General features: G+C 31.0%; 1 protein-coding gene across 1 annotated transcript in view; it reads right to left on the bottom strand.

Moving 5' to 3' along the window:
* LOC138317698 (uncharacterized) overlaps positions 1 to 14,471 on the bottom strand; it is a 182,734-nt gene that overhangs the window by 153,212 nt on the left and 15,051 nt on the right. Inside the window, exons 4-5 of the mRNA XM_069259545.1 lie at positions 11,154 to 11,189; positions 10,391 to 10,417 (exon numbers count right to left, since the gene is read on the bottom strand). Coding sequence (XP_069115646.1) covers positions 10,391 to 10,417; positions 11,154 to 11,189 — 63 coding nt within the window. The remainder of the gene's footprint in view (positions 1 to 10,390; positions 10,418 to 11,153; positions 11,190 to 14,471) is intronic.

Genomic DNA, 14,471 nt, shown 5'->3' with positions numbered 1-14,471 from the left:
GGCTTCAATTTTACTATGAGATACTAAAGGGGTGGGTATTTACGTCAGTGATAGTAACCCTTGGAAATATTAAGGATGTAGCTGAAAAGGAATTTTCATTTTTTTAATTACCTTCCTTTGTTGTGTGTTTTTATAGAAAATCAATTAAAATATATATCTTTCAGGTTTTCGGCCATGTATATGTTATATAATGAAATACCATGTTTTTTTTTTAATAAATAACCTTGACCTTTATTCAATGGTCACACGGGTTAAAAGACTAAAATCCTGATATGACTTCAAACTCTGGTATATTTTCCATAATCTAATGAAATTGGTCCCGTTTAAGAATAACAACAAGAGTTATCTCCCATTTCTCTTCTCTTCATTTCATCCGCGGACACTCCTTCAGGTGTCGACCAACTAGTAAATTAAACTCAACGACCGTCTTCTAATACTTTCACCATGTCTTGATGGCTAATCATAGAGTATGTATGATTTAATAATAATTTATATTTGTGAAGATTCATCGAGACTTGCCAAAGTATTAGAAGAATGTTGATGAGTTTAAATCTATATTAAATAGTGTTGTTCCATTGAAATGGATACATACAGACATGAAGCTAAAATGTGGTCTGTGTAATTAGTAATTTCTACAGGGCATGTTTCAATCTATACAGACATCAAGCATTTAAAAATATATAATTCCTGTGTTGTAGCTAACGTTTATAAGGCATCATAAATACTTATCTGTCCATTTGCTTGATTTTCACTGTGACAGTTTAATTTATTAAACACTGGTGGTTTTCAATAGATAACTGAGGAAAATATAGCATGCCTTTTTATCGCACGATATCGGCACATATAACTTTAAACTACGTGTAGCGTGGAAATTTATGTCACGCTTCGTTTTTATTAGTTGTTAAAGTTAAAGTATTTTTATTTTTACTCCGCGCATCTCAGGATCAGTTATTTTCATTCGGATTACTTTACTACACTTAGTGTGTTTGTGACTATGGGATTTATACTTGGGATGTACTGTACGGATATTTCCTACATGTATCAGTGATGTGATATATACGAATTACTCTATCAGTCTTAGTGTGTTTGTGACTATGGGATTTATACTTGCATTTGGGATGTACTGAATACTTCGCAATTATGGATATCACCTAGCAGTGAACTTAAGTGAAACAGTGTTTCAGTGTGTGTGTTCCTAATGGATTTATTGTGAACTACATTACGTGGATGTTTATGTGAATAAATGATGTGAATTTTAAAGTGACGTTTTCTAGTTTTAATGATAATTTATATTTGTGAAGAGTCATTAAGACTTGACAAAAGTATTAGAGGAAGGTTGATGAGTTAAAAACTATATTAGATAGCGTTGTTCCAAACCCTATATTTGTAAATTTCATTTAACTCGACATAAAATGTAGCAGTTATTGACTGACTGGTCATTTGCATATGAGTTCGAACAGCATTTCCTTTTTAACTTTTCTTCAAAAGTTACATATGTCGTATATTTCATACTCGCGAATCAAGAAGAGCTTTCCATATGTTATCCATCCTCAAAGATTTTCAACATGTTAAAAAGACTCAAAACTTATTGAGAATTATAATGCTTTCAAGTACTTTCAAAATAAGAGTTGAAAAATGATTTTTTGGCAGCGCTGCCATTTAAGTCACATCAACAGTGCATTGAAATTGATACACACAGACCACGAAGCCAAATTGTCGTCTACTTTTTACAGTGCAATTAGTAATTAGTATAGTCTGCAAATTGATCCGGACAATTTCTTTGATTCAATCGAGGACGTTGATGATATTTATTCTAAAATGAAATTCATTGACATATCTATCGGAGATTCAATGTTAATAATGAATGTAATTTACAGCTAACTAGTAATAAAATACAATCATTTGTTTCCATTTTATGGTTTGCCACAATTAAAAAAAATAGAATATGATTTGGTCATTTAATATAATGCTTCAAATACAATGTACATGTATGTGCTTTTAATAAAAAGACATAATAAAATCAATTTATATCTTTCATCAATAAGTTGAACATTTCATTTGAGTTAAACAATTCAATAGTACAATATTATGTTGCCACATGTTTTAAGGACTAATAAACATGACAAAATAGCCACATAAATTCAAAGTGGTACAGGCTATGGTCACTTTAATACTCTCAGATAGGACAACATGAAGTGACCTAAGAATGTTTATGTAAATAACAACCCATAAAACTTATCTTTTAGATTGTAAACATCAGATGGTAATTGAAACATTATCAATCAAATTATCGAAATTGCAATTTTAAAAATAATAATAATAAACTGTAGAAAGTTTTTTAAAATCCATTTTAAATGAAATAATTACATGAGGTAGTCACTCAGCACTCAGAGTCCCATTCTAAAGGTTACTTTTAATGCTTAGAGTGACCTCCCTTGAAATTAATATATATCTATATATGCTGTAGCAGGTTTAAATTATAAATAGTGATATGGTCGCCTACTACCTTGGCCGTAGGTGGAATTTCCCTTTACAATGTAGCTCAGGTGGGAGAGCGACGGAGCATTAAGTCCGTGGTCGCAGGTTCGTGGTTCGAGCCATGCTGGCGGCACACTTTTCTCGCTATTTGCAGGAGTTTGGGGTGTACCCTGTTTTTGCTTTGAAATGACCTTTTTCTTACACAAAATGTTTTTGTGCACAAACCTGTTTGCTAATGCATTGTAAAATGCTCTTGCTCTATGGTCAGTAATAATTATTTTCTTGCATAGATATTTCATAAATCGTACTATTTTTTATAGATTTATTTTTCAAATTTCATGATTTCAATTAAAAAAATCAGTACTTTTAAAATAGCATGGTAAAGTGCGTTTTTTCATTGCTTATATGTTCAGAGACCGTAAGGAAAATGTTTATACCATTCTTTATTTTTTTTTTTATTTACATTTCTTTTTGGTGGTACACAATACCTTAAAAGGCTTTCTTGTATGATAACCCTGCACAATCAGTAGAAACTGTCTTTAAAGGTATGAAATGGGTTTTCAAAGGGCCACATTATTTTTTGAACGATATTGCTCGAAATTCTTGACACAATTGAATCATTTTTGGTGAACGAAAAAAAATCAAAATTTGACATATATACAGGCCTCACACCACAATAATATACGTCCGGGTCGTTGTAGATGATTGAAGTGCATTATGAATTTTTAGGGATGTTGTAAAATACTTTTTTCTGGTTTAGTCTTATTTTATAATGTAGAAATGACGTCATTGTTTGTAACATCGCTTCCGATTGACTGAAGCTACTTTGGAATTAATTCATATGAAAACAACAATCCACACAATTTAATTAAGAGTTTCACGGGATTACATTGAATTATACAGGTAAGTTTTAATACAAAATTTATGTCATGGAGCCTTGTCACAAAATTAATTTGTAATTTCATCATTAACGTATTTTACTAGCACGTTTCAAGGTCAACAATTATCATCTTTCGATGACATTGTAAATCAAATATTCACCATGTATAATGATTGTGTAACAAATTGTAGCCAATTATCTAGAAATGACATTAAATATGGGTTATCAATGATTTTGAACCTTCTACAGCACAACGGAAGGATTTGATGTACAGCATTTTTTGAAACCATCCGGAATTCTATTGTAGTTGAGAGGTATTTAAAGAAATTAAAAAGTAAATATAGTTCTGCAAAATTCCGATGTGGTGATATAAATCCTAACTATGTATCGATAGTCTCACAAAAAGGAATTCTATATCTGATAGACCCTTTACATAAGTTATATGTTACTCCATACAATGTGAAGAACCATATATGTTGTTCTATGTGGAATCCGAGTATTGAATATGAGTAAGTCATTTTTATTATTTTTCTTGGTTTTTCCGCCAATCTCATTGGACGTCGGTACCCCACATTACCCCGTATAAAACAATGATCGACTGGTAAAAGTTGATTGAAAATATTTGATTGACCGATCTGTCTATAAATAGATAGGGATTTCCCGATCCAGCGCATCAAATCGTCGAAGTCATTTAAGCGTTTGAGTGCGACATGCATTATAACGTTATTAATTGATAAATAAGCGTTTCTAAAATGCCGATTTTGTTGGTAAGACATTTTTGTCAAACACAGCGAATGATAGACTGACGGGTTTGCCTCTCTGTCGGTAGTCTTAATGAGAAATGGAACATTTTAAACAACGTCGGAGCTACAAATACAAAGATGTAAGTATGATACACGTAAGGGCGATGCTTTCATTTAGACAGTAATATAAGGTATACTGTACACGTCGTTTATCGGACATTGAGAACTATGAAAACTACAGTATGATGATGCATTCGCCATCTTCTACTGGAAAACTGTATCTTAATCTTCGTATCATTGGTATGGTCATTTTGATATTTACTGACTTAAATATTCTGAAATACTACACTAGATAACAAAGAAAAACCAATTCAAATAAAAAAACAATTCTAGCATTTTGAATTAGTTCGATGCATGTTTTTATTGACGAAATAAAAATTATCAGCCTTGGACTACGTCCTCGGTCGATAATTTTTCTTTGGTTAATAAAAACATGCACCAACCTCATCTAAATGCTATAATTGTATAATGTTAAAATGTTTAAATGGAAAGATAAACCATGTTTAATGATTTGCAACACTTTGTGGTAAATGATCATGAACCTTCTAGAGCACAAAGGGAGAATTCGAAGTACAGCCGAATATGAAACAGTCCGGAATTCTGTTACAGTTGAGAGGTATTCTATGTGTACAATGGCTATATATCATTTAATGTTTAAAAATAAAATTTATGTTTCAGAAATTAAGTTGATATAGTTATGCTAAATGAATCTCCTGCTGGGAAAATTATTGTTATGTAATATAGAATTACTTTTGAATAAAGTTTGATTTTGAACCAAAACAACCTTTCTACACACTTTTTTATATGGCGACTATATTAAGACTCTGTTGGTAAAAAGTTCTTTCCACCTGTAAAGTAAACCGTCTTTGTTGACATATTATACGACATCACACTTTCATCAAGTAAACCAATCAGAAATCGTCAAGTCTTACATAATGACTTGTTATGCTTGTATTCATATACATACCTCGTATTTGTCGCTATGTTTACAAACAAGTGATGAAAACAGTTTCGATGAAAAAATTCGATGAGATGATATGAATCCTTACTATGTATCGATAGTCTCACATAAAGAATTTCAATATCAGATAAACCCTTTAAGTAAAGTTACATGTTACTCAATACAACGTGAAGGACCATATATGTTGTATACTGTTGAATCCGAGTATTGAATATAATTAAGGCAATTATATTTTAATGGTGTATATGAAAATATAGGAATTTATATGTAAATGGTGTATATGGAAATATAGGCATTTATATTTTAATGGTTTATATAAAAATATAAACCGTGTGTAATGATTTGGCAACATTTTGTGGTGAATGATCTTGAACCTTCTAGAGCACAAAGGGGTATTTCGAATTATAGCCGATTTTTTAACCGTCCAGAAGACATTTGTAGTTGAGAGGTATTGAAAGTTTGAAAAGTATATATGGTTATGTTTAATGATTTTCCTATGTAGAGAAACTTGATGCCATGAAATTAACTATTCCTTTTGAATAAGATTTGATTTTGAACATAGAAAAACCTTTCTACACACTTTTGATATGGCCACTACATTAAGATTCGGTTAGTAATTACATTATTCGTAAATTATCTAGTTTCTCCATATACTTATCGAACGTTGTACGAAGCAAACAGACACACTGAATAATTCAGATAGCCATATATATACATCTATTAGACTGTATAATCAATGATAATATTTGGATTACTGTATTGAGGAAGGAAGAAAGCTAGCAAAGATCAACATTGTATAGTTTGAATATGATATATACGATTCAAATATTGTCGACATTCGTTAACTACCTTATTCACTTTTACATTTTATTTGATTTGATTTACATTTGACAACAAGTGTCAGAAAATAAATTATGACCAATTTATCGATTCAATTTATTTAATAAATGAATATTAAACTTATAACACATTTTGAAACATTAGTTATCAAATAATTCATGAAGAAATTCAGTATTTTAAGAAGCTATTTAATTGTATTTGCTTGATCAAATTACAGCCATGCGTTTATTTGGATCATACGGTTACATAACAACAAACACATGAGAATTAGAAATACACTAGAAGTTTTAAGCCAAAAAAGTCCGTGTCCATGTGGAGTCATAAAATATCATAAAATAAACTCAACGATCGTCTCCTAGGACATTCACCATGTCGTTATCTTATTGATTTTAGGTCACAGGTCATTAAAGTCTGACTGTGTTTGACACAGCAGATTTTAGAATTTGATAGTGTCCATAAACCAATTTAAGTCATATAATGTATTTATACAGTAAAATGTTACTGCTGTCCCGTAAGGGTTTTTCCTTGATATATTTTCATCTGTATTAAGTAAAAAATTCAGATTTGGAACTCTCTAATTTAAAACTGGAAATGTTTAAGCCTTTAAAAAAACCATGGAAACACATTGTAGCCAATGATCTATAACCATCGAAGTATAGCTAATTTTGCAACCACTCTGAACACTATTTAATAGCATTCAAACAATAAGCAAATAACAGCGAGAACATACTGGACGAATCTGACGTATAGCTATTTTTGAACCACTCTGGTGAACGTTTTGTAATAGCAGTTAAACTATAAGCAAAACAACAGAAAACATTCAAACGGTTTTCATCTTGATGTTCAGATTCGGTGATATAAGCGTTGATTTTAAGGTAGATTGTAGCAGAAACCGCCAGGTATGGTTCTTATTATTGAGGATATTAACTGCCTGTTGTTCCGAATGAGGCATTGTTTTTAAAAGTTTATAAGAGTTTCTTAGTATTCCTATTTTATACTAGATATGGACACTGTGTTAGAATCAGTTACCGACTGCAGTGTGACCAACATTGATACAATGCCTTTCGGTATATCTGATATTACCAACTGATGAATCGCTAAAACGCAAAGTCAAAAAGTATTATAGATATTGTAAATCTTTTTATCACAAAGACTTTAAATTAGATTTACCCAATGAAATAGCACATGCTAGATAAGGCGTCTAAAATGATAAAAGACTGGAACAATGCAGCTTTTTATATATATGGAGAACTATTGGCAGAGTGATTTGCACTTGAACTACAGTAGTTTTGAATTTGTGCATATTTTTAAGTGTGCATCATCAAACATTATAGGAAGAAAATTAATTTTGATAAACAGACATGAGTAGATAATAATTGAATCATAGACGTCTCGGCACTTGGAGACCTCGGCAATTGGTCACCTTGGCACTTGGTAAAATCGGCACTTTGAATTTCGGCATTTGGAATGTTCGGCAATTTTTGAAGCGAATTCGGCACTTACGTTTTTTTTAATATTATAATGTCTATCGCTGTACGAGAAATATTGACTTTCCTTCGTATAATTTTCTCCGAATTTATGAAACCTTTTGTTATTGTTATATGCACAGCAGTGACGACCAATTAAAGTTGTTAAAAAGTTATATTTCAGTCATGATACAATAATTGTGGAACAAACATATTTCTGATTTATTAGCATTTAAACGTTTTAATATATTGTTGATATTTTACTTATATATAATATTTAATGCATTTTGACTATTTTTCGATCACATTTCACAGTTCGTTTTTCAACGAATTTTCCATAGATTTCGTGGTAAGCGCCCTTTCATATGTGAATAGGCGATTAAAATACAGTGTAACAAAACTTTGACATCAATATCAAGTTCCGCTGTCGATAAAATGCATGTAACATAAATATCTCTTGAAATAGGCCACGGAAAATTATACATTGAATTATTACGGAATAAGTAAATATTATTTCTACGACCACAAGTAAATTTGGTTAAAAAACGAACCTGTGACAATCAACAAAACATGTGTCAAAATGCAAGAAATATAGTAAAGTATTAAGAAATTTGATTTTACAATTAAAAGCAAATGAAAAGAATTGAATTCAACCGTGTTAAAGGCCCAATTTACGTAACTTTTCATTTTTTTAATTTTTTTTTGTAATCACAAACATTTACCAGAAAATTACCACGCTCTCTCTTTGTATTAAATGTTGACTAAAACCAGGTAAGTTGTTACTGAGACCAAATGTGAAGTTTTGAAGAAAAAAACAATTAAACATCGATGATTGATTAATTTTACAACATCTTTTGATTTAAGTTGTGTTTATACACGGTTTGGACAAGAAAACAGTTCAAAGAATAAAGTACGTGTCAGATTTTTTCGTACTTATAACCAGAGTCAGAGATTTAAATCTCTGCTAGAGTATAATTTTCCAGTGCCATATGCCGCATTTAATCGCTGTTCCAACGAATGTTACTTTTAGTAATTTGGTCAATTCAACATCGTAATATATTACCAGTAATTCACATGTACAGTTACCTAATAATCTATTTATGATTGAAAATACTGGATACAACATATTGAAGATATAGACGGTTGTACAACCTTATTTAAATATGATTTTCTTTCCCTGTAACAAATTTTATTGCAAACTAATAATTGGAAATATTGTAACCCAAATGCAAATTCCATTTAGGTTTTTCAACAACGATTCGTTCCGGCATAACTATTAAGGACATGAACGTGCATCGGACAGTGACATATCTGAGCTTTAATTACTAATTTCGCACGCAAGGTTTTACAGCAATCTAATTAAAGTTCGATGTTCATTATTTACTCCGTTCATACGGAGTATACATCAAATCATCTAATTATTTCTGGTTACCGGTATGCCAAAATAAAATGATGGAACGTAAATGAACATGATTGCAAAATATAACTAACTATTCGTCTGGAGCACAGATTCTGTAACCAATAAGGAACACGCCTCGTCAATCAGTTGGTGATTATAATTGACGGGCACGTGAACATAATATGACAGGGGCGTGGCCTCTGTCGTCCTGTAATTGTCAATTATACGCGGTCACGGCGACCGTCTCGCAAAAGTCATACTTCAGTAAAAGATTTCTTACATAAAATTGTACGTGTCTTTGTCCAATACACTGCGCTTTAATCTTGTTGTTGGTATCAACATGATAAACTTATAGCGATACGATGATCAATATGCTGCAAATATTCCATTTATGAATATTAGAAAAATAATTTACAGTCTATTTATTTTAAAAACGCTGAAATTAAGAAATTGAAGCATTTTGCATTCTCTTACGGGATCGTGATTTAGACAATATTTTTTAGTTACTACACGCTTCAAAAGTCTGTCGACAGCATAATAAATCCCATTCATCTTTTACCATTAAACACTGACAGCTAGTTTAATGCCGTAATTATTGTATGATATGAGAGATAACTGACGATCTTTATATAAACATGAAATAATTATCGTATGAGAAAGCGAAATGATTAAGAGTTTCACGGGATTAGATTGAATTATACAGAACAACTTTACTACATATTTTATGTTATGGAGCTTTGTCACAAAGTGTAATTTCATCATAAACGTATTAAGTGGACTTCTATCTTTGTGTTATATCTGCATAGCATAAACATCTATTCGAGTCTTCCAATCATATCCTCCTCCATAGTTGTATATCTAAATCCTTAGAGGCACCAGAAGATTAACTTTATGCTGTTAAAGACCTATTCTAAATTGACCAGCTGTAGATCGTAATACACGTACTTATAACTTACATCCTTATTACAATGTAAAACACTGAATTCCAGTTAACAAATAAAAACAAATAAAGCGGTCACTGTAGTTCGACATCGATTTAGTGTGCCTAGATCTAACAACTATCTGCAAATGACTAGCACGTTTCCAGTTCAGCAATGGTCATATATCGGTGAGAATTTAAATTAAAATATAAACCATGTAGTATGATTCGGTAACACATTCATTTGTAGCAAATGATCTAGAATTGATTTTGAATATAACTTATCATTTATGTTTAATGATTTCAATGAAAATATAAACAATGTATCATTACTTGGAAACACTTTGTGGCGAATGATCTTGAACCTTCTACAGAACAACGGGGGGATTTGAAGTACAGCCTATTTTGTAACCGTCGGGAATGCTCTTGTAGTTGAGAGGTATTTATAGAAATTTAAAAGATTGAAAAGTAAATATGGTTCTGCTGAATACCTATCCTGTATAGGGAAACTTGATGCTATGTGATAAACTATTGCTTTCCAAGAAAAGTTTATTTTGAACCTAAAACAATCTTTCCAGACACTTTTTATATGGCGCCTACGTTAAACCATTATTTGTTTATTATCAAGTTCTCCATATACTTACCAGATGTTCTGAGCTCCAATCTGCCATCTGTAAAGTAAACCGTCTTTGTTAACATATTATACGTCATCAGAATTTCAACAACAGAAAGAATCAGAAATCGCTAGTCATACATAATGACTTCTTATGCTTTTTTCCATATACCTACCTCATATTTTTCGCTATTTTGACAAACAAGTGATGAAAACAGTTCCGACGAAAACTTCCTATGGGTAGATATGAATCCTAATTATGTATCGATAGTCTCATATAAAGGAATTCTATATCTGATAGACCCTTTACATAAGTTATATGTTACTATAAAGAACGAGAAGGACCATATATGTTGTTATATGTGGAATCCGAGTATTGAATATGAGTTAGTCATTCATGTTTATATGGTTAAAATGAAAATATAAACCATGTATAATGATTAACAATATTTTGTGGTAAATGAATTTGAACCTACTAGAGCACAAAGGGAGAAATCGAAGAATATCTTAGTATGAAACAGTCCAGAATTCTGTTACAGTTGAGAGGTATTCTATGTGTACGTTGGTCATACATCATTTTATGTTTAAAATAAAATTAATGTTTCAGAAATTAAGTTGATATGGTTATGCTGAATAAATCTCCTGTGGAGGAAACTTATTGTTGTGTAATATAGAATGACTTTTGTATAAAGTTTGATTTTGAACCAAAACAACCTTTCTACACACTACATTAAGACTCGGTTGGTAAATACTTTTTTTTGTATATCAACTGGTTTCTCCATACATATACTTACACGAGGTTGTAATGGTGATGAAGGAACATCTTCCCCCTGTAAAGTAAACCGTCTTTGTTGACATATTATACGACATCACTCTTTCATCAAGTAAACGAATCAGAAATCGTTAAGTCTTATATAATGACTTGTTATGCTTTAATTCATACACCTACCTGATATTTGTCGTTATGTTTACAAACAAGTGATGAAAACAGTTTCAAAGAAAAATTTCGATGAGGTGATATGAATCCTAACTATATATCAATAGTCTCACATAAAGAATTTCATTATCTGATAAACCCTTTAAGTAAGTTACATGTTACTCTATACAACGTGAAGGACCATATATGTTGAATCCGAGAATATAATTTAGGCATTTATATTTTAATGGTGTATATGAAAATATAGGCATTTATATTTTAATGGCTTATATGAAAATATAGGCATTTATATTTTATTGGTTTGTATGAAAATATAAACCGTGTATAATGATTTGGCAACACTTTGTTGTAATGATCTTGAACCTTCTAGAACACAAAGGGGTAATTCGAATATTAGCCGATTTTTTTACCGTCCAGAAGTCATTTGTAGTTGAGAGGTATTTAAAGAAATTTTAAAAGATTGAAAAGCATATATGATTATGCTGAATGATTCTCCTGTGTAGGGAAACTTGATGCCATGGAATTAACTATTACTTTTGAATAATATTTGATTTTAAACCTAAATAACCTTTCTAGACACTTTTGATATGGCCATTACATTAAGACTCGGTTGGTAATTACATTGTATGTATATTATCTAGTTTCTCCAACTACTTATCGAACGTTGTACGAAGCAAAGAGACACATTGAATAATTCAAATAGCCATATATATATATATATATATATATATGTATACATCTATTAGACTGCATTATCAATGATAATATTAGAATCACTGTATTGAGGAAGGAAGAAAGCTAGCAAAGATCAACATTGTATAGTTTGTATATGATATATACGATTCAAATATTGTCGACATTCTTTATCTACCTTATACACTTTTACATTTTATTTGATTTGATTTACATATGACAACAAATTAAGTTTCAGAAAAGAAATTATGATCAATTTATCGATTCAATTTATTTAGTAAATTAATATTCAAACTTATAATATATTTTGTAACATTATGTATCAAATAATTCATGAAGAAATTCAGGATTTTAAGAAGCTATTTAATTATATTTGCTTGATCAATTACAGCCATGCGTTTATTTGAATCATACGGTTACATAACAACAAACATGAGAATTAGAACTACGCTTGAAGTTTAAATTTAGAACTTAAAGCCAAAAAAGTACGTGTCCATGTGGAGTCAAAAAATAAAATAAATTAAACTCAACGACCATCTTCTAGTACTTTCACCATGTCTTGATGGCTATTCAAAAATATGAATGATTTAATAATAATTTATATTCGTGAAGAGTCATCAAGACTTGACAAAAATATTTCAGAAAGGTTGATGAGTTTAAATTTTGTATTAGATAATGTTGTTCGAAACCCCATTTTTGTAAATTTCATTTAACTCGACATAACATGTAGCAGTAATTGACTGACTGGTATACTATTCGTTTATGAGTTCGAACATAATTTCCTTTTTAACTTATCTTCGGTTAATGCAAAAGTTACATGTGTCGTATATTTCATACTCGCGAATCAAGAAGAGCTTTCAATTTAATTGTTCATCATCAAAAGTTTTTAACATATTATAAAAAGTTCAAAACTCATTGAGAATTATTATACTTTCATGTTCATGTTCAACTCTTCAATAATAGTTGAATAATGATTTTTGGCAGTGCTGCCATTAAAGTCACATCAACATTGCATTGAATCGGATACATACAGACCATGAAACCAAATTGTGGTCTACAATTTCATTTCACGTTTTACAGTGTAATTACTAATTTCTACGGGTATGTTTCCATCTAAATTTCAAAATTTCACAGCGCATAATTTCTGTATTGTAGCTAAAGTTTATAAGGCAACATAAATGATTGTCTGTCCATTTGCTTGAATTCACAGTTTAGTTCATTAAACCTGGTGGTTTTCAAACGATTACTGAGGATAAATAGCATGCCATTTTGTCGTTCGATAACTGCATATGTAACTTTGAATACGGTTTTATTGATTTTAGGTCACAGGTCATTAAAGTCTGACTGTTTTTGACTCAGCAGATTTTAGAATTTGATAGTGTCCATAAACCAATTTAAGTCACATAATGTATAAGTACAGTAAAATGTTACTGCTCTCCTGTACTAGTTTTTTCCTTTATATATTTTCATATGTATTAATTAAAAAAGAAGATTTGGAACTCTCTAATTTAAAACCTGGAATTCTTTGCTGCCGTTGAACCCTATCTGTGAACGACTAAAGTACTATACTACTGTAGCGAGTGTACACTGTATTGAATGAAGTGATGCAACAAGATTAACGCGCCCCACTCACCCTAAGGTGGCGATGATTGGCTGAACTTGAAGTAGGCGGAGTTAAAAATGATTGAAGTCTCATTTGTTGAAAATCAAACGTCAGCTGAACGTCATTCAGTCTCGCTAAAACGTGACGTCTCATTCTCTGGGATGACGTCATTTTTACGATATCGAAAATCTCGTATGTCGGTGTCGTCTTATTCTTGGCTCATGGCAAAGATATGCATTGTTAAGTAATTCTTTAATGGGTATTTATTTTTTTAAGTATTTTCATTCTGTTTCAGTGATATATTACACTGAATAGAATTACGGATACTGTCTGTGAATGCGCTTATTTATTTCCCACGGCAATAAAAAGGAGTAAATTCTCATTCAGTTTAGTGAATGAATCTTTTACCTCCGCATGAAAGAAGCGTCTTTTTTTGCTTTCGTTTTGAATTTCACAATGGTTGAAGGACAAACACAATACATGGTTAGTATCTCACAATACAAGTTTTATTTTGGTGCTCGACACGAAAAGCCGAGATGACTCGGCAAAGCCTCGTCATCCCGTCTTTCCTAAGTCTCGCACCAAAATAAAGAATTATCAGCCCCATTTGCAAAAACATTTCTCTAGATTTTTGACAATCGCCTGATTAAAATTCATGTCACCTGCTTGTAGAATGGAGAGTTTGAAATCAACTTGATTTCATTTACCTAAAACATAAATCTTTTAGTCAATTTTGTAGCTCTAGTCTTTCGTTGACAAAAAAATTATATTTCCTTTTAACAGTAATTCATTATATATTTCATGATCATACAGATTCGTTTTATTCACAAAATGATATGTCACAAAACAAAATTCTCGGCATTATCTAAAACTTATAAA

Source organism: Argopecten irradians, chromosome 3 (genome assembly GCF_041381155.1).
Source record: "Argopecten irradians isolate NY chromosome 3, Ai_NY, whole genome shotgun sequence".
Classification (NCBI taxonomy): domain Eukaryota; kingdom Metazoa; phylum Mollusca; class Bivalvia; order Pectinida; family Pectinidae; genus Argopecten; species Argopecten irradians.
This window is presented reverse-complemented; position numbering and strand designations above follow the sequence as displayed.